Source organism: Lathyrus oleraceus, chromosome 2, assembly GCF_024323335.1.
Source record: "Lathyrus oleraceus cultivar Zhongwan6 chromosome 2, CAAS_Psat_ZW6_1.0, whole genome shotgun sequence".
Classification (NCBI taxonomy): Eukaryota; Viridiplantae; Streptophyta; class Magnoliopsida; order Fabales; family Fabaceae; genus Lathyrus; species Lathyrus oleraceus.
Genome location: NC_066580.1, coordinates 327,857,455 through 327,881,320, shown reverse-complemented (window position 1 = coordinate 327,881,320; position 23,866 = coordinate 327,857,455). Strand labels below are relative to the sequence as shown.

Below are 23,866 nucleotides of genomic sequence, written 5' to 3'. Positions count from 1 at the left end.
AACACGCTCCAAGATAAGTAATTTTTGTTATCACTTTGCATTCGTTTCGCAAGCTAAACCAAAAAATGATAATGATTCATTACTTGATGAGCATTGGCTTATGGCCTAACTAGATGAACTAAACCAATTTAAAAAGAATGATGTTTGGGACATTTTCCCTCATCCCAAAAATCATCGAGTAATTGGTATTAGATGGGTTTTTACATACAAACTCGAAGAAAACGGAGTGATAAAGAGGAATAAGGGCCAGCTAGTGACTCAAGGTTATAACCAAGAGGTGGGCATTGACTATGAGGAGAATTATGCTTCAGTTGCTCACCTCTAGACTATATGACTTCTATAGCTTATGCTTGTTCCAAATATTTCAAGTTATTTCAGATGGACGTTAAAAGTTTGTTCCTTAACGGCTATATTAATGAGGAAGTGTATGTAGCTCGACCCCTCGTTTTGAAAATCACGAGTATCCTAATAATGTTTACAAACTAAAGCTAGTTTGTATAGCATCAAACAAGCACCTAAGACTTGGTATGAACGACTTAGTCAGTTTTTGATTGATCAAGGTTACTCTAGGGGAAAGGTAGTTACTACATTTTTCATTAAGAATCAAGGAAAGCATGCTCTTCTAGTTCAAGTTTATGTCGATGATATTATTTTTCAATACACTAATATGTAACTTGTCAAGGAGTTTTCTAAGCTTTTGTAGGGTGAGTTTGAGATGAGTCTCATGGGGGAGTTGAATAAATTCCTTGGGCTTCACATCAAGCAACCTTATGAAGGAGTATTTGTGTGCCAAACCAAATATTGCAATGACTTACTAAAGATATATGGTATGGAAGATGTAAAGTCGATTGACACTCCGATGCCTATAAATGGAAACTTGGAAAGGAATGACAATGGTATAGATGTAAATATCAAGAAGTATCGAGCCATGATTTCCTCTCTTCTATATCTCACTTCATCTAGGCCAGATATTAGGTTTAATGTGTGAATGTACGCTCGTTATCAATCGGCTTCTAGGAAATCTCATTTAAAAGCCGTAAGACGTATTCTTAGGTATCTTCATGGTACTTCTAAGTATGGCCTTTGGTATTCTAAGGGAAGCGATTATAATTTGGTTGGGTATACCGATTCCGATTTTTTTGGTTGTAAAAGGGATAGGAAGGGTAATAGTGGAATCTTTCACATGTTTTCAAATTCCATAGTTAGTTGGCATAACAAGACACAAGTTTCTGTTGCTTTGTAAACTTTCAAACAACAACTACTTAATTTTAATGGCTCGAACAACAACTACTTAATTTTGATATTAAACTACAATGTATGCCCATTATGTGTGATAACACTAGTGTTATTAATCTAACCCAAAATCCGGTGCTAAAATCTCGCACTAAGCATATTGGGATCCGTCACCACTTCCTACGCGACCATGTTGATAGTAAAAAAAAACTTGTGGATATCTTTACAAAACCTATCGTGACCGGACCATTTTTTAACATTCGAAGGGAATTGGGGATACTTGTTATCTCAAATCTTGCTTAAGTATGATTTATTGCATGCATTTTATATACTTTTTCTCTAACTTTCCTTGTAAGTTCAATCACTTCAAAGTTCATTCTTCACCAATTCATAAGAAAGGTAATATTGTTCCGTTTTCCTCTTTCTTCTTTGTTGTAGGTAAGCTTTTACTTTTGAATGTTGCTTGTGTTCCAAATAATTGATATTCTTGATGTATGGAATAGTTCATGAATATTCACTTCTAAAACTCTATATTGATCACTTCCAAAACTCTCTATTGATCAATGTTCACTTCCAAAACTCTCTATTGATCTATTCTTACATGAAATATGGTTGCACATGTTATAATGTTAGAAAAAATCTTGTTGTGTGTCATTGTTATGATAATATCTATGTGTTTGGTTTGTGTGGTTGTAAATCTATATATCGCCTTGCTATAGCACATGCGTGTGTAACATTTCGGGAGCACCAAAGGCATATGTTAAATAGTCGTGTTGCTTTTGTAGCACTTCCGTTAGATGTATTTTGCATGATGTCAAAACTATGATACTTTGGCGTTAATGTATATTAGACGATATCCTTTGATTCTCTATGAGCATATTCGTATTAGGATGCATAAAGGAATTTAGGAACAACTTAGAAATGGTCTCATTCATCAAAGATGCATGAAAATATTTGTTTTTTTTTTGAAAAGGTACAGCATAGGCCGACACAATCGTCCACGGGTCGACATATCGAAAAACATTTTTGTTATAGGGCGACACATGCACTCCATAGGTCAACAGTCATGCATTCCATACTGGGTAAGGAAGTCGGTTATTCAAGGGGAAGGTATTAGCACCACAAACATCCATGGTATTCCATGGGAACTGTTTTGATTGTTCTCGCTCAAATAGGTGTGATATCTAAAGATTACTCATAAAAGAATGGGAAAAGGAAAAGAAATAGATAGAGTGTTCGGTGAGGATTAGGGCCCTCATGCCTACGTATCCTCATAATGCAATGAGGAATTAAGAGCTTTGTAGTTCAAGGAACTAGAGGTAGGAGGTGGAAAGAAATGTGATCAAAGTATTGTCTGAACCAAAGGATAATGTTTGGTTGAACTCCAAAAAGGGTGAAAACGTGAACCCAAGAGTAAACAGGTATGAACCGACAAGTGAGGGCGTATAGCACTTGTATCACTATATTGGAACAACCAAAAAAGAGAGGAATTATGTGATTGGGGTAAGGGCCATACAATTATTGGTTCACAAGGAGGTACAAGATGGAGCACAAAGTTATAGTGTACTTGACTCAAAGATAACTATTATATCACATGGAGTGAAGGAAGGTGGATTATGACTGTATTATGGAGATGATTGGAACGAAGTGACCGAAGTCACAGAATTGGATATTGGGTGATTAGTGACTGAAGAAATATTGTTTGAAATCGAAAGGTGAAAGTGTATTGGAATCCATAAGAGAAGTGGGATTTTTACCATAGAGGGAAATAGCGTTAACCGATATGAAGACTATCAGGCCGCCACTGTAGGGTTTTGGCTAAAAAAGGAAGAATTAAATGTTTGGGATGAGATCCAAACAACTCTAGGCATGAAATGTGGACTATTCGTTAGGCGTCCTAAAAGGGTATGTATGGAATTCCAAGGAAAGTGTATTTCGATGTCAAAGAGACAGTATGTCACTGGGTGAACGATTCATGATCGAAGGTAGGTAATGGATTATGAAAGATATGAATGGTTCCCTAAGGAGAAGGGGGAATAATTAGAAATATGCTCACCAAGGATTCGCATCCTCCTGCCTACGTATTCTCATTGTGCAATGAGAAAGTCAGAGCAATCGTAGTTCGGAACTACGAGAATAGAGAGAGATGTTTGTCTAAGCAACAGGGACTTACAAGACAAACACTAAGGAAGGATAACTGCATGGCGAGGAGTAGTGTATCACTTGCTGGGGAATTGGAAATTTGAGATGAACTCAGGATAGTATCTTGGATCCACGAGAAGGATAAACTCTTAATCAAATAGCAAAGTGGCGTGTTAGCCAAAAAAGAATGAATTAAATGTTTGGGATGAGAGCCAAATAACTCTCGATTGAAGAGATGGATTGTCATCAGGACGTTCTAAAAGGATGGACAAGGAGTCCAAGGAGAAATATGGTTGATCTCAAAAGGATGGTATAGCTTGCATGAATGAAGAATGATTGATTGGATAGAAAAGATAAGATGATAAATAAAATAGCTCGCGAAGAAACTAGGTTCTCCGGCCTACGTACCCTTATATTGCAATAAGGAAATTAGAGCTTTCGTAGTTCAGCCCACTAGGGTTGAAAACAAATTGATTGGAGGCAATAAGAAGTGGATGATTGACATTGAATTGATTAGAATTGAATGGAGAGTGAAGTGATAAGAGACTTGACAGTCAATTGATAGAAATCACACTAAAGTCTATGAATAAGGGCGAATGCTTTGAATATTTGGGGCATATGCCCCATACGCAAAGTCGCTCTAGACAAGGGTAGGAGAGACTCCTTATCATCATTCTCATTACTTAAGACTTGAAGCGCATGATACTTCACTTGACTAACAAGTTGTTGGTGAAGAACCTTTGTCGTTGATCCTTGTGTTGATGTTATGAAGAAGACTTGGTAGTTTAATCGATTGGTATTGCACTAAAGTCTGTGAATAAGGGCGAACGCTTTGAATATTAGAGGCATACGCCCCATGCGCAAAGTCTCTCTAGACAAGGATAGGAGAGACTCCATCTCGTCATTCCTCATTACTTAAGGCTCATTTCGTACAATTTGAATTGTATTTACCAAGTATTGACCTTTGATTTATCTTGTAGAATCCACTGCTTGGTATGACTGAGGATACCTTGATAGAAGATCTTGTCTTGAGGCATTGAGCTCCACAGCTTGGAAGAAAACTCTTCTTAAGTGACCAAGGGTCTTTTGGTCACTCAATTTAGACTGTGGGATTATACAAATTCAAAGGATTTAATTAATCAAAATTGCTTTTGATTAATTTAATCATGGGTTTTGTTTTGGTTTTGGGGAACTATGTTTGGATCTAATCAAAGTTAGTAATTGTTAGAAACTACCCTAAGGGATCATGCTTTGATTTATTAAAAGTTGATTAAAATTCTAAGTTAGAAGTCCTAAGGGAGCATGTACATATTCTAACATAAAAATACCAAAAATAAGCCCATAAGGGAAAAATTGTCATTTGAAAAATATATCCAAATATCACAAAAATTAAATTCTATCCTAGACTTAAAGTTGAATAAATCCTAATGTTGAAAATGGTATGATTACAAACTTAATAAAAGGCTAATTAGAATTTAATCTCATGCCTAATTAAAATCCTAATTAAACTCTAATGGAAATTCTAAAATGTGAATTAATCCTAATTAAAATTCTAATATGCTAGTTAAATCCTAAAATCAAGATTTATTAACCTCATTGTCAATTATCCATCTAATTATCCTAATTGAAATATCAAACAAAACTAAAAGAAAAAGAAACAAAATAATGGTAAATGAAGTGCAATTGTGAAATGGGGTGTGAATTAGAATTCAGGCTAATGGGTTGCCAAATGAGCCCATTGCTAGTTTTTTGTTCAGGAAGCAAAATCCCAAAAAGGGGCGGGGGTGTGAAGTAAAGAATGAATTTGGGCTGCATCTGAGCCCACTCCAACTTTCAAGCGCTCAGGGGGTGCGCGTTGAAAATGCGAGGTGAATTAGAAAATAGGCTAATGGGCTTGGTTAAGCCCAATTCAACTTCTTTCCAAAAGTACAGGGAGCTGTATTAGTAATATGTATGGTGTGAAAGGGAAATCAGTGAGCCTAATTGGAATAAGCCCAAACCTAACACCTCTGTAGACTTGTCTAAGTAACAGAAATCAAATGGATCTTCATGCTCGCTCCACCTTCAGGTTCTCTCACCGTCCGTCCACCGGGACTCATCGCACCGGCGTCTGTCGCCGGCGACGGTGACGGCCTACCCTAAATAACCACCACCATTGGATGCACGAAGCTATGCTAAACACGAATATGTAAACGGTTTTGGGAAATAGCTCTTAGATTGGTCGAGTCGAGCTTAAATAGTGGAAGAACCCTAGCCTCTCTAAGTCAAATTAAATGGCATTGATCCTTAATTAACCTCTAACACCATACGGATTTCACTTCCCATCCTCAATGCTACACTTTGGTACACTCAAAGCAAGAAAACATCACAGAAGAGAAATGGACTTACCGGAGAAGACGATCGGAATAATTCGCCGGTGAGTTCCTGATCTTGCCTTGCACGTTTCTGCTTCCTCTTTCTTCTTCTTATTCCTCTTCTATTGAACTTCGTAATATGAGCAATGAAATAGAGATGCAGTGGTTAAGCTCAAGCAAGATTGAACCTTCAATGTGAAGCTTCAATGGCTTTTTTTAAAAGAGATAGAGGTCTAGTGAAGGTGAGGGAGTAAGTTGCAGAGTGTGAGTTTCGAGCAAAAGTGTCCAAGATCCTAAAATGATGATGATGGATCTATTCAAATAGAGAAGAGGGTTAGAGCTTTGGTAGGCTTGGATTGAGGTTAGGAATTAGTTGGCATTGGCTTGGAGTTAATTAGCATTGGCTCACTGAGTTGGTAGTTAACTCGGTTACTTAAGCTTGACTCAGTTAGTTAGGATTGATTAACGAGTGAGTGAATTGAAATTAGACTGGCTATTGTAGGTTAGCTTAAGTGGAATTGAACATACTCATGAATGATGACCTGCTGAGCAGGTTTTTTCATTTGGTGATTAATGAGTTGGTTTGTGCAGTGCTTCATGTGAATTTCTGTTTCCCTTATTGAAACCATTACAGGTTAGGGTTGGACTAAAGTCATGCTGGATTAGTTTTAGTGGAATTGATTCAAGGGACTGGCCATTGTAGGTTGCAGGTTGAGCTTTTAAGTGGCTTTGGCCTTGCACTACTTCTTTTGCTTGTGGCTTGATCACTGCTATACAAACTCACACCTGTTTTATCTTGCTTCCTTTTACACTGCCTTGGATTAGTTAGTGTGGCTATTTGAACATGGTGATGTTTTGATGGAGGTTTGGAACAAGTTGTTTTTTAGATGTGTGTTCCCCTGTTGTGATGATGGTGTGCTGTTGAGATGCTCATTACTAGACATGCTTGGCCTTGATTACAGGTTGGTTGCAACTTCTGGCTAGTGGTTCAGAACATGGCAGGTGACACCTGGTGTTGGCAAAATATGCAGGTCTGCACTTGGTTGATAATTGCTGTATCGAGTTAGTTCATGGACTGGTTGAACAAGGATGTTGGCTTGTTTGCAGATATTGGTGTCTAGCAGGTTTTGTGCAAAACTACTGTGGCTTCCATTCATTTTTTCTGTTTGCTGCAGGGACTATGGTAGGTTTGTTATGGTCTTTTGTTGGTTCAATCATAGAGCCTTGGCCTTTAAGTGTGGTGTACTGTGAGCAAGGAATGAGCATACTCCTGTGGTGCTGCTGCAATTGGTGTTAGGTTAGTTGATTGGGAGTTGGTCTCATGATGCTTGTTGTGAACCCTGGATTATGTTGTACTGAAGGTTGCACTGGTTGTAATGTTTAGCCTTGGCATGTTGCATTGGGCAAGATGAATGGTCAGCTATTGCTAATGGATTTTGAGTTGCATCGACCAAATTAGGTATGTGACATCTATGTATCTCTGCTGGTCTTGTTGTACAGGCTTGATAGGAAACATGCATGTGTTTTTGTTTGATGTTTTGGGGACTGGTTCAGGGTCATGATGCCATTGACTTGTAATTGGCTTCACTACAGGATTATTGTTCATTGTTGCCTACTTGCTTGTTGCCTTAATGAACCCGTTTTTGAAGTTTCCATGTAGAATTATGCAGGGTCTGCTACTTGCTAGGTCTGATGCTGCAGGAACATGACAGGTATTATTCATATATGTGTGACTGTGCTCATTCTGCATTAGGCCTCAATGGTGGTTTGGTTTAGTCTGCAAGTATTTTAGCAAGATGTTAACAACATTGCAGCATGCTTACTTGGCTTAAGGTTGGTTATCCAGGTCGTTTAAGGGTGGTAGCATTACCATCTCTTATGCAGGTATGACTCTGTGTAGCATGATTGACATTGTTATGGCTCAAATGGGATATAATCACATGACTTGCATTAACTGTTGGTTGCTCTTGCTGCAGACTGTAGGTTTGTTACTTGCAGGTGAGCATGGATGGCTACTAATGTTGGTTGTGTTGGTTTTGGTTTACATTGTATACATAGCTAATTCATACCATGCTTGGCATGCTTCATGGATGAAAAAGGGTGTACTTTCACATCAGGTTTTTGGTTTGGCCATTGACAGCACTTGTGATTTTAATTCCAGGCATGTTGGAAAAATTTTAAGGCTTGACTTTTATGTTGGTTGGTGTCTTGTTTGTGCAAGTTGGGTATTGCAGCAGTTGGTGCAGCAAGGCAAGTGCAGTATGAGTTGATGATTAGGGTGAAAATTTAGAGTTCTTGGATTTGGGGTTAACTTTGGTCAAAGTTGACCAAAAAGTCAATTGTTTACCAAAGTCAACAAATTGGTCAAAATGTCAAAATTTGTATTTTCTAGTGTAGAATCATATATAATGGTTTAAAATGAGATAGAATGGATTGAAATGGCTTGAAAAGTGATTGAAATTGGTTTTACAATTGATTCATTTATGACTTTGATGTTTGACTTTTGAAAAGAAAATAACTTGATTGATGATGTTTATGAACAAAGCCCTGAAATGAGACCATAAGGTTAGGGTTTTGACATCCATGAACCAATGGCATGACTAGAAAGTGGCTTGAAACACAAGGAGTTTGGTTGTTCAAATGACTAGAACCAAAGATATATCCACAACCATATGATCTATTGACTTTGGACCAAGACCAATGCTCCAAGAAGGGTTAGGCCAAGCAAAAATGACAAAGGGTGAAGATTGAAGGGTCATGAATGCATAGTGGAGCCACCAAGTTCATCTGATTCACCATCTTCTAATTAGGGCTTTGGAGACCAGGATAACGCCTAGGGAAGCCCCATGAAGTCATACCTTGAGGAATTACGAGTTTGAAGGCCCTAGATTGTCTGGTCACACCTTTGTTGAAGTAAAACCTTCACCACCGCCATTAGGGTTTCACATCCCCATGCTGATGATATGATTAGACCATGCCTTTACACCAACCTTAGCTTTACAAGCCCAAGTTCCTTCTGAATTCATGAGGAATGATGCATGTGGATGAATTATGAATGTATGCAAGTGATCTCTGGTCATGTGGTTGGATGGAAGGCTTAGGAAAAAAAGGGGAGAGCAAATTTAGGGGTACAATAGCTTCCCTGATTTAATCTTTTTGGACCTGTATACAGGAATTGCGGAAGCTTTTCAGGTATTTAAGGTAGAAGAGGATTAAATAACTACGTGCCCTAAATTTACCGTAACAGGTGCCAGAAGTCCTATCACAGGTGTGGGGAAGATGCTTCATGTAGTGCATGATGTATGCTTATTTTTTATTTTATGATGCATGTTTTCTTTCTTGTTTGTCATATGTAGGGATGAATATTTATTGTGATGGGAACTCCAACTCGTCATCGAGAATTAGAACCTGATTACCGGAACAGGTGCCTGAAGTCCTATCACTGGCATGGTGAAGTCTCTGATAAACATGATGTCTTCATCTGTAAAGTCAAACCTCAACGGATGGTAACCTTCGACAGGCAGGTGAGCGAGATAGTCAGACAAAACACTCCCTTTTATTGCTTTCTGGGTCACATACTGTATATCATACTCGGTTACCAACATTTTCCATCGGGCAATTCTACCAGTAACAGCAGGCTTTCAAAATATATACTTTATCGGATCCATCTTGGATATCAATAAAGTAATGTGGCAAATCATATATTGTCTGAGGTGCCGAGCAACCCAAATCAACGCACAACAAGTCTTCTCTAAAAGCGAGTATCGGGTCTCACATTCAGTGAATTTCTTACTGAGGTAGTAGATATCATGTTCTTTCTTGCTTCTGTCGTCGTGTTGACCCAGAACGCAACCCATGGATTCATCGAGTACTATGAGCTACATAATGAGCGGCCTACCAGGAATCAATGGTATTAAGATTGGTGGTTCTTGCAAGTACTTTTTTATTTTATCGAATGCCGCTTGCCAATCATTGTTCCACATAATTTATTGGTTCTTTCTCAACAATTTGAATATCGGTTCGCAGGTAGCTGTCAAATGAGATATAAATTTGGAGATGTAATTAAGTCGCCCAAGGAAGCCTCAGACTTCTTTTTCTGGTCGGGGAGCTGTCATTTCTTGGATGGTTCGAACTTTGTCGGGATCGACCTCGATACCTTTCTGACTGACAATTAACCCCAAAAGTTTACCGGACCGGGCCCCAAAAGTACATTTAATTGGATCCGGACGCAGTTTAAACTTTCGGAGTCTGACAAACAACTTCCTCAAGTTTACCAGATGATCTTCCTCAGTTCTGGATTTGGAAATCATGTCGTCCACATAAACCTCAAGCTCTTCATGAATCATGTCGTGAAAGAGTGTTACCATGGCGCGCTGATATGTTGCCCCTGCATTCTTCAAGCCAAACGACATAACTTTGTAGCAGTAAGTTCCCCAAGGTGTGATAAAAGTTGTCTTCTCCATATCGTCTGGTGACATCTTTATCTGAGTGTACCCGGAGAACCCATCCATGAAAGAAAAGACGGAGAATTGAGTTGTGTTGTCGACCAAAACATCAATATGAGGCAAAAGGAAGTCATCCTTTGGGCTAGCTCTATTGAGGTATGGATAGTCTACACACATTCTGCCTTCACCATCCTTCTTCGGAACTGGAACGATATTAGCAACCCACTGCGGATACTCATAAATGGCTAAGAAGCCAGCATCTAGCTTCTTCTTAATCTCTTCCTTGATCTTGAGTGCCATATCGGGTATGGTCCTACAAAGCTTCTACTTGACTGGAGGTCATTCAAGCTTGAGTGGTAAGTGATGTTCAAGAATGCTGGTGTCTAGCCCTGGCATATCTTGATATGGCCAAGCAAAGTCGTCAACATATTCATGCAACAACTCTACTAACTCGGAATGTACATGCTCGGCAAGAGATGCCCCAACTTTTACTTCTTTTTTATCAGTTTCAGAACCCAAGTTAATGACATCCACTGGTTCTTTGTATGGCTGAATTTCTTTCTCTTCGTGCTCAAGGAGCCGTGCTAGTTCAGCTGGTAATTCGCAATCTTCCTCACTGTCGTCTTTAGTTTGGTTGATTGGAAGTCCAGATTCATAGTTGATTTTAGCCGTGTCGTAATCAATGGTTTTATTTTCTTTGCATATGATGAGCTTATTTTAGTATGCTTTTTTTGAAAAGAAGTGGGAAAAGAAGAAAAGAATAGAAATCTTTTGCCATTTCGTTGTTTTTAGTGAAAAGGGAGAATAATTGAAACAAAAGGGAACAAAAGTTTTACATGCAAAAAAGTACTTTTTATTTATTCACATAATACTTTTAAACATGGGGCCCCTTACAAGCTATCCTCTCGTCTCGGGTGAGGACGAGGGATGGAGAAAACAAAATGCATTACATTTTTTCCGAGTACACCATAGGGATCACAGTGGCTGTCCAGTTGGGAAGCTTGAATCCTGAAGGACATCTGCGAACAAAGTTGGGTTCCCTTGGCGTGTTGCCACTGGACTCTCCAATGACTAGCATGATATGCTCACTTTGATAATCGGCGATGCTGAACTTTAACAGGTTGAATTGCTTTTTCTTCGAACTCACCTTGCGAGTTGCCGGGTGATAACCGATACCAAACTTGTCGTGCTTTTCTTCCACATTGACGACCTTACCCCAACCGGGAAGAGGGCCTTTCTCCAATGTCTGCTTGGCACTCTTTGCTGAGGTTAGGATGGTAGCAGATGATTGATTGTTGTTGGCTATGGCAGAACTGACATCTTCAAATTCTAGACAGTGGAGCGGAACCTCGACGATCCCCTCATCTGTTTCAACGTATCTGAGGAGGAGAGTTCACTTACCAACAAATCTTCTTCCCCACACACAATTACCAGCTTGTCATCTATCAAGTATTTCAGTTTTTGGTGCAATGTAGAAGTGACTGCCCCAGCGGCATGAATCCATGGTCTACCCGACAAACAATTGTAGGCTGAGTTGATGTCCATGACTTAGAATGTGATGTCGAAGTGGTGGTGTCCAACACAGATATGCAAATCGACCTCCCCAATTACCTGCCTTCGGGAACCGCCGAAAGCTCTAATTATCAATGCACTGGTCCTCATCTCGGGCCCTTAAACTGTAACTGGCTTAACATAGACTTTGGCAGTACGTTAAGCGAAGATCCAGTATCAACAAGGACTCAGGATAAGAGAGAGTCAGTACACGTGACCAAAATATGTAATGCCTCGTTGTGGGCCTTTCCCTCAAGAGGTAGCTCTGCTTCATTAACTCCCAGATACCTATTGGCGGTGATATTGGCAACCACGTCATCAAATTGATCGACTGTAATATCTTGCATCACGTGAGCGATATTAAGAACTTTCAGCAATGCTTTGCAATGAGCCTCAAAACTCAACAACAAAGACAAAATTGATATTTTTGAGGGCGTTTGGTTCAACTAGTCAATAATCTTGAAGTCACTCTTCTTGAGAAGCTTGAGGAATTCCTGACTTTCCTCAAAGGTGATACTCTTCTTGTGATCTTCAGACTGTTATTTCTCAACCATCGGCTCTTTACCCTTGGATGTTTCGGCCTCGACAGCTTTATTGTTGTCGATAACCTTCGTCAACACCGGAGTAGTTGTCACGATCGGAGTGGCTGGTACAGCTTCCCCTGCCTGTGGAGTCGGAGCAGGAATGACGTTCTCCTTAGGCGGGAAAATTGTGGGTGTTAGAGACACCCTAGGAGTGTATTTAGGAGAGAATACACGGCCGCTTCAAGTCATGCCTCCCATTCCAACAATGTTGACGATTTCTGTGTCAGGAATGCTGATTTCTTTTCCTCCCAAATACGTTGTGGTCTCATAATTCTAAGGCACTGCCTTAGTATTCTGATACGGAAACAGAGTTTGAACACGGAAATCAATCATCTGAATCCTCCTGGGGGGAGCTTCAACTTTCTTTTTCCTGTATACTATTGTTATTGGTTCAATTACGACCAGCTCTTCTGCTGCTTGAGATTTGGAGAAATGCATTAACCCTTCATCCATCAGCTCTTGCACACACCCTTTTAACTGCTCGCAATTATCTGGATCAAACTCGCATACTGTGCAATCATCATGTACCCCTTCTAGAAACCCAAATTATTCAAGCCTCTATAATACAATGGACTTCTTCAACCCTCAAAATAACTTTGGTACCTTCCTCTTCAATCACGGCGTGGACTTCCGCACCGTTATAATTTGGTAAAGGATATGTCTTCATGTTCGGTTTTTCTTCAGAAAATGACAGAATCTCTTGGTCAATTAACTCTTGGATCCTCTTTTTGAGGGTCCAACAGTCTTCGGTGGAATGTCCTATATACCCTGCGTGGTAAGCGCGTGTGGCATTAGGATTGTGACGGTGATTGAAAGGAGGAGAAGCTGCTGGTAATTCTCTTTGTACAATAGCTCCCACATGGATAAAATATGGTACTAACTCTGCATATGGCACCGAGATCTTATCAAACTGGGGACGATTACCAAAGTTGCCTCTATTATTATGACCTCGGTTTTGCCCTCTTTTATCGCTATTATATTATTGGTTTGGATTTTTCTTAGCAGGTGTTGATTGTTGATTGCCTTTCTGTGGTTGATACTGGAAAAGCGGTTGTTGGTAATGAGCTGCGGCGACGTACAGATACGGGTAATATGGCATAAGGGCTGTCGGGAATTGATATCGGGGGCGAGCCCTCGCCATTACAACATTTGCTTCCCCCTTCTTCTTTTTAGCGAAGCCCCCATGCAGTCTCTTGTTGGTTGTCTGTTGTGCGGCCGTATCTGTTATTTTCCCTGATTTCAGCCCACTCTCAACACGTTCCCCAATGGTCACCATGTCAGCAAAAATTTTCAATGAACTGCCAATCATTTTTTCAAAATATAGCCCTTGCAGCGTACCCATGAAGATGTCCACCAATTCGTTGTCAGATAATACTGGCCGAACCCTAGATGCCATTTTGCGCCAACGTTGAGCATATTCCTTGAAGGATTCATTAGATCTTTGCGACTGATTTTGTAATTGAAGCCTTGTCGAAGCCATGTCAAGGTTGTACTTATATTGTTTCAAGAATGCCTCAGAGAGGTACCTCCACGACCGGATTTTTGAACGCTCCTGACTCATGTACCAATCCAAGGAGGCCCCAGCCAGGCTATCTTGGAAGCAATGGATCAAGAGGTTGTCATTATCAATGTATGAGGCCATTTTCCTGCAATACATGGTGAGGTGACTGCGGGGACAACTGAGGCCCTTGTATTTGGGAAGTTCACGCACCCTGAACTTCTGAGGTAACACCACATTTGGGACCAAGTAGAGGTCACGAGCATCTATGCCAAAGGAAGAGAAACCATTAATGACCCTTATTATGTCGTCCAAGAGCTGGTAATCCGCAGGTCTGGCCGGATCAACAGCGGGAGGAGCGACCTGACTGGCTGGTCGAGGAGATTTTGGAGCGATCGGTGCAGGCATGTTCGAGGTGAACCACATCTGAGGCGGGTAGGAGAAACCCAGTGGCACAGTCTGAGCAGCATGAGTAGGCTATGGATATTGCATTCCAGCCTGAGCATTGGGGGCATGAGGTGCCCCAGTCTTCATGTATTGGGACACAGGGTATGTCAACATGGGTATGGAGGTTTCCCCAGGGTAACCAAAGGGAAAAGCTGGAAGTGGAGGCGCGGGCCTCGGTAGTCCTCTTCATCATGGGGGAGATCGTCAGGAGCCTGACCTTGGTTATCATCCAGATAAGCAACATCGCCCAGAGTAGTTTGGAGAGTGGGGAGAGCCCACGAGAAATCAGCATTTCCAGCAGCAGCAGTGGCAGCAAGAGTCGGGTGAGGGAAGAAAGTTCCCCCACTAGAAAGATTGGCAGCTAAATATGGGGGCATTCCCCATGGGTAGGCAGCACCAAGCCTAGCAGAGTCCATGGCGACCGTCTGACGGCTCCCAAGGTTGGGCACAATAGTTTCCGCCAGAGTGTTGACGGTAGTGCCAGCAGTAGCATCAGGAATGGTCATCCCAGCAACATGGGTGACGTTGGTAGCAGTAGAGGCAGGGTTCCTCTGGGACTGGAGAATCTCGAGAACAGTCTCCATGTTCCCCCTGAATAGGTTCATCTCACCTTGCACCTGAGCAAGGGATTCGCGAACAACAGCATTGTCAGCTTCGTATTCGACCATGATTCTGGACTTGTTGGAACATGTGTAGTACTGATGACGAGTCGTCGTTGCTGCTACGGCAAAACGGCAAGTGTAAGCATTTTGTTTTCTGGCGGCTTTATGCTATGAATGTAATAAATGCATGTTAACAAGTAAAAAAAATCATTTTTAGGGTGCCAATGTGCCAGTGTGCATACATAGTCATACATCAAGAAGGGATAAGACAACAACAGCATTTCAACAAAATCTCTTTTATTTATTTGAAATACAAACAGTACAAATTATTACAACTCGAGGTCATTTTGATGCACTAGCATGGAGATCAAACTTGATCCATTCTATGTAACCGTACATACATAAACGAAATGGAAAACAATCCTCGGGGTGTTGTGTGGGAACATGTCAACATAGGTGCTCTTGAACAACCCAAGAAGGTCCTCGAGTGATTGGCTAGCAAATTCGGCCAAGCGGGCATGTTTGTCGGTCCAATACTGAGCATCCCTGATGAGGTTGTGTAGCAAGGAAAGAGTCGGTCCGCTCAGGATATCCTGCACAAATTCTTCTTTCCAGTCCAAGACAACTTGTAAGTGACGGCTCTGAATCTCCCATTGGGTAGCTTCCTCTTGCAGCTGGTTCCTTTCTTCCAAGTTCTAATGTGCCTGGCGATTAAAAGATCGTATCTCTTCAAACCTTTTGTCGATGTCACTCTGGAGTTATGCGAGGGTTGCTTCTAGCTTCTTGGCGCGGACTTTCTCTTCCTTCAACTCCTTCTGCGATTTCTCCAATAGGTCTTGTAGAGATTTGATTTGGCCTTGGTAGTCAATCTCTCGCCTGTAGGCTCGATATTGGGCTTCGACTAACTCTTTCTTCTTGTTTGTAATGGTCTCAAAAGACCCTTTCAGAGCGTCTCCCACTTTTCTCCTTTTGTTTTCCGCAATATGGATATCAGTATCTGCTTTGTTGAACCTTTCCCTCTTCTGACTGAGATAGGCTTTCAGGGTGTTCTTTTCTGAGGTGACTTTTATCAGGATGGAACGGAGACCGACATTCTCTTTTTCCAACTTCTTGATAACTTCTTTAAAGCGATCCACTTCAGAAGTGATGGCGGCAGGTGGCTTGGGGGTTTTGATACACATGGAAGGTTCCCATGGGTATGGCAGTTTGATCATCTTGGCCCTTGACTTCACCCAATCAGCATATGAAGTAGTCACGGTACACAGTTGTTTGCCTAGCTCTTTCTTTCCCACTCGCTGTATTTTGCCCCATGCCCTACGCACTTTCTTCATCAGCTCTGGACTCTCAACCCCTTCAACTAACAGTAGTTCTCCCAACAGACGGTCTTCGGGCTTCTCTCTAAGAAGATATCCCAACTGACGTAATGAGAGAACGGGATTATAGTTGATCAAACCCCCTTTTGTACTGACGAGAGGAACATTTGGGAACTCCCCACATCAAAATATTAACTCCACTTTCAAGTAATCGAGACTAAACCAGACGACGTCCTCAACATCTAATGACATCAACCTTTGTGACCATTTCAGATCACCCACATTATCAACAAACGACCCTTTCTTCGGGAGGTGGGATACAATCCATTTCTGAAGCAAAGGAATACATCAATTGATGGTTCCCCCTTTCTTCATATTTCTCAAATGGAAGGAGAAGAATACATCAGCTAGTAAGGTGGGAACTGGGTTATGGGAGAAGAATATGGTGATGGAGGTCTTGTCAACGAAGCCTTCAACATTCGGGAATAACACCAATCCATATATGAGTATTGTAAAGCTGGCATAAAATATGTCCCATCTTCCACTGTTAGCAAACATAGTGGCTTTCTCGAATAGGAATTTGGACGGTAGGCCCTGCGTGTTACCCATGATTCGGAGAGTGGACTCGACTAGAACCTTCTTCCTGCATAAGGCTTTAGCTATATCTGCGGAATCTGGGAAGTCCTCGTCAATCATGTAGGGAATTTGGTTTTTGACTGGAAACTGTAGTAGATGGGCGAACTCCTCTAGTGTGGGAGCTAGGAGAAAGTCCTGGAACATGAACCAGTGTAGGGTGGGGTCATAAAACTGTGCGAAAGTGAACACCGACCCTGAATCCTCCTTTGTAGACAAAACCCCCAACAGGTTGCCATAGGATTGCTTGAAGGCTACTCGGTAATCTTCAGTAAGGCACTCGCTGAGCTTTCTCAACCCATCGACATTGGAGTCTCTTTGTTGGTTCTAAGTGTTGGCAGCAATTTTGGTAAAACAAAGAGTGTTCACAAGATGTTGTGTGTGATGTCTTAACATAAGATATCCTGTGTACCTGCTGGAGTTCAAGAACATAATCATGCAGAATTGTTTCAGAATGTCATAATGTCATGGCATCTGATAATGTGTACCTGCTAGAGTTTAAATGGAAAACATAATTATGCAGGATTGGTTCAGGATGTCATTCACGATGTCATGACATCTGATATTATGTACCTGCTGAAATTTATAAAAGGAATTATGGAATTATGCAGGATTGTTCCAGGATATCAGACCCGATGTCATGACATCCTGTACACAGAACATTCAGTATGAATGTCTGGTGTTATGTGATTGTGCATTTAATGGCAATCTATGTATGATTGAAGATATGATTTACAAGCGCATTCAATCATTGATTACAACCTGATTTACTTATTTTCCAACGAGATCTAACCAGCTGTTATGAAAAGATTTAATTGCAAAATAGTTTTAGGGTTTTCAAGATGTCCAAGCCCAGCTGAAAGCTTCTATAAAAAGGGACTTGGAAAACCTATTTTGACAACACAACCAATACTGAGTGAAATATTGAGAGAGAGCTAGGGTTTTTGTCTTGTATAGTCGTGAGACTTGTAAGCCATTTAAGTTATCCTTTGATGATTGAATTGGTCTAATTTATGGTTGTAATTTGTCACTCAAAGCTTGTAAGCAAGAGTGCGTGTCTACTTGATCAATGTTGTTAAGCAAGATCAAGTGTGTGTCTACTTGATTAAAACTGTGAAGTAAAATCAAGTGTGTGTTATTGAAAAGTGTTTTCTTTTCTCAAGGAAATGTTGTTCATAATCACAGGTGTGATTGTAGGGAAGTGAGTGGGTTCTCATATCTAAGAGTGCTTAGGTAGAAATTTCACGGGTAAAGATTAGGTGAGAAAGACTGTAACTTGTTGAAGTGTACGGAGAGTCTTCGAACTGATTCTATTTAGTGGATTTCCTTTTTAGCTTGGTAGCCCCCAGACGTAGGTGAGTTACGCCGAACTGGGTTAACAATTGCTTGTGTCTTTTGCATTACCGTTCTTTATCTTTATCCTATTTGCATTACTCAAATATTAGTGTCGTGACATTACCTTTGACATCTCATATCTAATACCAAAATTTAAATTGGTATCAGAGCAGGCATCCTGCTCTGGTTCTGGGTAAGATCTAGTGACAATACTTTCTTGTACAATGGAGAGAGATGGAGGATCTGTTCACAGGCCACCAATTTTGGATGTGTCTAACTATGACTATTGGAAACCTCAAATGGCAACCTTCCTAACATCTCTTGATAACAAGGCTTGGAAGGCTGTGTTAACAGGCTGGGTACATCCTGTAATCACTAAAGAATGAGAAGCCACAACTGATAAGAAACCTGAAGAACAACTGTCCAAGGAGGAGGATGATTTAGCCCTTGGAAATTCTAAAGCATTGAATGTAATATTCAATGGAGTAGACAAGAATATTTTCAGGTTGGTAAGCAACTGTGAAGTGGCTAAAGATTCGTGGGACATTCTCAAGACCACTCATGAAGGCACCTGTAGAGTAAAGATGTCTATACTACAGCTGCTTACCTCCAAGTTTGAAAATTTAAGGATGAAAGATGATGAAAATATTCATGAATTTCATATGAGTATCCTTGAAATTGCTAATGCCTCAGGATCCCTGGAAGAGAAGATGTCAGATAAAAAATTGGTAAGAAAAATACTCAGGTCACTCCCTAAGAGATTTACTATGAAAGTCACTGCCATACAAGAGTCTCAAGACATCTCCAACATGAGGGTTGATGAGCTAATTGGTTCCCTCCAAACATTTGAGATGGGATTAAATGATGGTTCTGAAAAGAAAACCAAAATCATGGCCTTCATGTCAAACACAAAAGAGGAAAATAGTCAGGATGGTGATGAAGATTTGGCCAATGAAGTAGCAATGTTGGGAAGACAGTTCAACAGACTGTTGAAAAAGATGGATGTAAGATCTAAGGCTAATGTCAAGAACATCTCATTTGACATCAGTAAATCCAACAATGCTGGAAGAAGAGCAAGGTCAAATGATAAGCCCAAAGAAGGAAAAGAAGTACAATGCTATGAATGTGATGGGTATGGACACATTAGGACTGAATGCAGAACCTACCTCAAGAAGCAGAAGATGAGTCTTGCTTCCACTTGGTCTGATGAAAGTGAAACAGAAGAATCTGCAAATCTGGTAACTGCCTTGACTGGAAGTTGGGGTTCTGATGAAGACTCAAGTGATGATGAAGTAACCTTTGAAGAGTTGGCCTTTACCTATAGAAATCTGTGTCACAAAAGTGTAGAGTTGTGTAAACAGGTTGAAAGCCAAAAGAAGGAAATAACTCAACTTGAGAATGAGAAGGTAAAACACTTGGAAACCATCTCCAAATTAAAAACAGAAGAAATGGTTCTGAATGCCAAGCTAGATGAAACTCAACAAGTTGAAAGCCAGAAGATAGTACAGCTGGAGAATGAGAAGGCAGACCATGTGGAAACCATCTCCAAGTTAAGAACTGAAGCTATGTTCTTGAATTCTAAACTAGAAGAGATAACCAAGTATGTAAGAATGTTAAATAATGGATCTGACTCCTTAGACAAGATTCTCCAAACTGGACAAATAACAGGAGACAAATATGGCATTGGGTATAATGAGTGCAGTTACATTGGTTGCAAACCTCAAGCCAAAGCTAAGTGGGGCCAACCTGTGATGTCATATCATATGTCACAACATCAAAAGAGAAGACAGCAAAAAGGGAAACACCAAAGATGGAGATGCCATTACTGTGGGAAATTTGGTCACCTGAAGCCCTTCTGCTATAAGCTGTATGGTTACCCTAGCCCTGTTCATCATCAGACTCACTATCAACCCAAACCCAAACAACTCGGGCTTGTCAACAAGAAGCAATGGGTTCCTAAGACTAATGTTACAAGTCTAATAGCACACACTCCCCTCAGAATTTCAGCCAAAGAAGAGTGGTATTTTAATAGTGGATGTTCCAGACACATGACTGGAAACAAAGACCTGCTAACTATCCTTCATCATCATGCCATAAGCTATGTAACCTTTAGTGATGGAGCAAAAGGTGAAATTAAGGGAACAGGTAAGCTTGATTGTCTTGGAGTTCATGAACTTGACAAGGTCCTACTGGTTAAGGGCTTGACTGCAAATCTAATAAACAATGCTCAATTATATGATCAAGGTCTGAATGTTAACTTCACCAAAACTGAATGTCTGATTACTAACAAAGACAGTGAATTGATTATGAAAGGAATCAGGACCAAAGACAACGGTTACATGTGGAGCTCTCAAATTGATTATTCCTCAAAGTGTACCTATGTCAAAGAAAAAGGGATGAAGATGAATATATCTACTAGAGGAACTCTCAAGAGTGATGAACGACAAGTATGAGGGAAATGTCAGACAAGGATGTCACACCAGAAGCTCAGACTTAACATCACTTCCAAAGGAGAAAAGCTCATGATGGCTCAAATAGATAGGAGGTTGGATCAGACAGGTGGACATGTTACTAGTCATATGCAGTCTGAAGTTGGAAAGAGCTTTGTTGGACTTGGGCTACAAGTCAAGCAGATAGAAGGGACTATGTGTCTATCTCAAAGCAAAAGTGCCAAGATCAATGTTGAGAAGATTGGGATGGATAGTGAAAGGACACCTGCTCCTACACATTTGAAAGATGAAAATGGTGTTTATGCTGAAGATATAGCAGATGGAAGCAGTTGTTTTCAATTGGGATGGTTGAAACTACTGATGATTGCATACAATGTGACACACGATGTCATGACATTGTATTATGACAACCTGAATGCTACAACTATGTCCAAAATTCCTATTCAGCATAGTTGGACTAAGTATATTATTTGTTATCATCACTCCATTAGAAAATTTGTGGAAGACAAATTCATAGCTCTAAAGCATGAAATATAATTAGTTGACAAATTTGCAAGGGATTTGGATGATAATCAGGTTGAATATGTAAGAGGGAAATTGGGGATTTGGATTCTTGTGAAATTATGGAAATTAAAGTGGAGTGGAAAAGGAAATAAAAATAGTGTCTGCCCACTTAAAAGAAAGAGCCACATTAATGATGAATCATTACCTAGTATTGGAACTAGTATTTATGCCATTTCCACACGCTACCTAAACACGACTCTTTCCATCTTCATCCAACTACTCAGAAAACCTCTGCTAGGGAAAAGAGATTTTTTTCCAAAGTTCAACAACATGTCTCAACATCCCTCCTCCTCAGGATCAAAACCCACTCATCATGCAAGGACTCCCTCCGTGGAGTTTGTAGATGAAAACGTGTTGGATGTTACTCCTCTCTGTATGATACCAGGTGACTCCCCAGGTCCTTCTTCCATGTCTGGAAGTAAGCAAGGTAACATTCTTGAAAAATCTCCTAATAAAAATGACATGCACTTTACTGATCGTACCATAAGGAACCTAGTTACTAGGATTCTGAATGAAGAGCATGCAGTCAAGGGTGTTTCTAACCCTTTGTCCAGAAGGGACCCCTCTCCTGAGGTGGAACCCCAAGCTGAGAAAGATGATGACTCATCTAGATCAAAAAAGGAAGTGGTTGCTGAGGGATTATGTTCTCTAGGTAAAACCTTACCTAGAAAGAATCCAACAAATGTGTCTCATGAAACTGCTGAGAATATTATTGATCTGGAGGAAGAAAGTTCTGAGGAAAAGGATGAAACTTTGTTCCATCTTGTGAAACCAAGTGTAGTTAAGAAACTGAGGATCAGAAAAGGGAAGAATGTGGCTTAAATGAGGACAGCAAGAAGAGAGAAAAAGGTTGCTAGTGTAGGACCCTTCAAATCTTGGAGTAAAGTTGAGGTTAGGAAGAGGAAAGAAAGAGAGAGTTTTGACTCTAAAGAGGATGTCGAAGACGATGTCACAAACATCTCCCCTGCTAAAAAGAAGGCTGTTAAGAAGTCTCCAGGAAAAGTGGCAGCTGTACACTTAGACAATATCTCCTTTCATTTAGAAGATGGTGCTGCCAGATGGAAGTTTGTCATTTAGAGGAGGGTAGGTGTTGAAAGGGAGTTGGGAAAGGAGGCTGTAGAGGTAAAGGAAGTGATGGATTTGATCAAAAATGTTGGACTGATGAAGACTGTGGTTGCTCTACCCCAATGTTATGAGGGGTTAGTAAAAGAATTTGTTGTGAATATCCCTGAAGATATTTCTGGAAAGAGCAACAATGAATTCTGCAAGGTTTTTGTAAGAGATAGATGTGTGAGATTCTCACCAACCATAATCAACAAGTTCCTAGGGAGAGGAACTGATGGAGGAGTGGATTTAGAGACTACAGATAATGAGGTCTGTAGGACTATTACAGCTGGCCAAGTTAAGGAATGGCCTAGTAGGAATCACCTATCAGTTGGCAAGCTAACTGTCAAATATGCCATCTTGCACAAGATTGGTTCAGCCAACTAGGTGCCGACTAATCATATCTCAACCATCTCCATTGATCTTGGAGGAATCATTCATGCAATTGGAACCAAGCTAAACTTTGACTTTGGAAGGTTTATGTTTGATCAAATTGTCAGACATGCCTCCACAAATGCAGTGAAGTTACCCATGGCCTTCCCATCCATCATTTGTGGTATTATCTTAAGCCGGCAACCAGGCATTCTTAATACAAGTGACATTCCAAGCAGAAGAAAGCCCCCCTATCCATTCACTACAAGATGTTTTAAGGAAGTCATGACAATGATGTTGTCATGACATCTGCCAGAAAGGAGCCTGCATCTCAGGGTAGCTTGATTGATCACTTAAAGGAAACCTGCAAGGAACTGGATAATGGTATAAAGGTTGCCAAGGCAAGAAAAGAGGCTTTGGAGGTTCTTATTAGTAGCCTAGAAAAGGAAGAGATGGAGAAGGCTGGTGAGACCATAGATTCAGATGCCAATACCTCAAGTGAGAGGTCCAATGCTCAATCTAGTGGCAACTCTGATTCTGAAGGTGAAGATGATACTTCTTCCTCTGATTAAATGGTAATGGTGCCCCCTGTGTTGAAGACTGTGTGCTGATGAAGATTGTTCTGGTATGGCTGGTGTGTGTGCTGTTATGGAAGCTGGTTCCCCTGCTGTTTGGATGCTGAAGAATTTGTTTCTTTTTGTATAAATGTGTAATTTGTGGCAGTCCTTACTGATACCTCAACTGTCACAGCTGTGTATAATGTTGGTTTGTATCTCCTAACAATTATGTTTTAACATGTTATATGTTATGACATCTGTGGTGACATTCTCTGTTAGGCTAATTGACATTTATTTTGTCTAATTGGTCACCTTTGGTCAGAATTTTGACTAAAAAGGGGGAGAGATGGTGTTGGAGATGTGGAGTTGTGAGGAGATGTATGTGCTGGTGTAGCTGAACAGATGAACTACATCTATTATTGAAGGAGATGTGTTTGTTGTAAGACAGAATGTTGTTCTGTTTACAGATGTCAAAGGAGATGTCTGATGTGGTGCACAGGTGATGATATCTGGTGCACAGGTGATGTTGAAGAAGATGTCAGAATGATATTCTGATTATTACAAGTGTTGATGTTACAAGAGCTGTTATTATTAAAGGAGATGTATGTGGTGCACATATTTAGGGGGAGAAGAAGTACCCTTGTGCATTCGTGTGTCTTACTAGTTGCCTTTATAACTAGTA

General features: G+C 40.5%; 1 protein-coding gene across 1 annotated transcript; it reads right to left on the bottom strand.

The window, feature by feature from the left end:
- Positions 1-12,582: 12,582 nt before the first annotated feature.
- Positions 12,583-14,215, bottom strand: LOC127123077 (uncharacterized). Its single transcript, XM_051053336.1, has 3 exons — positions 13,333-14,215; positions 12,913-13,191; positions 12,583-12,818 (listed from the first exon to the last, which is right to left on the bottom strand). The coding sequence occupies exons 1-3, from the start codon at positions 14,213-14,215 to the stop codon at positions 12,583-12,585; spliced, it is 1,398 nt and encodes a 465-aa protein (XP_050909293.1).
- Positions 14,216-23,866: the final 9,651 nt, after the last annotated feature.

Coding starts and splice junctions, on each gene's coding strand:
- LOC127123077 (XM_051053336.1), bottom strand. CDS start 14,215: ATGCCTGCACCGATCGCTCCAAAATCTCCTCGACCAGCCAGTCAGGTC. Junction 13,192..13,332: donor CCAGTATCAACCACAGAAAG/GCAATCAACAAT, acceptor TGCCATATGCAG/AGTTAGTACCATATTTTATC. Junction 12,819..12,912: donor CGCCGTGATTGAAGAGGAAG/GTACCAAAGTTA, acceptor ATGATTGCACAG/TATGCGAGTTTGATCCAGAT.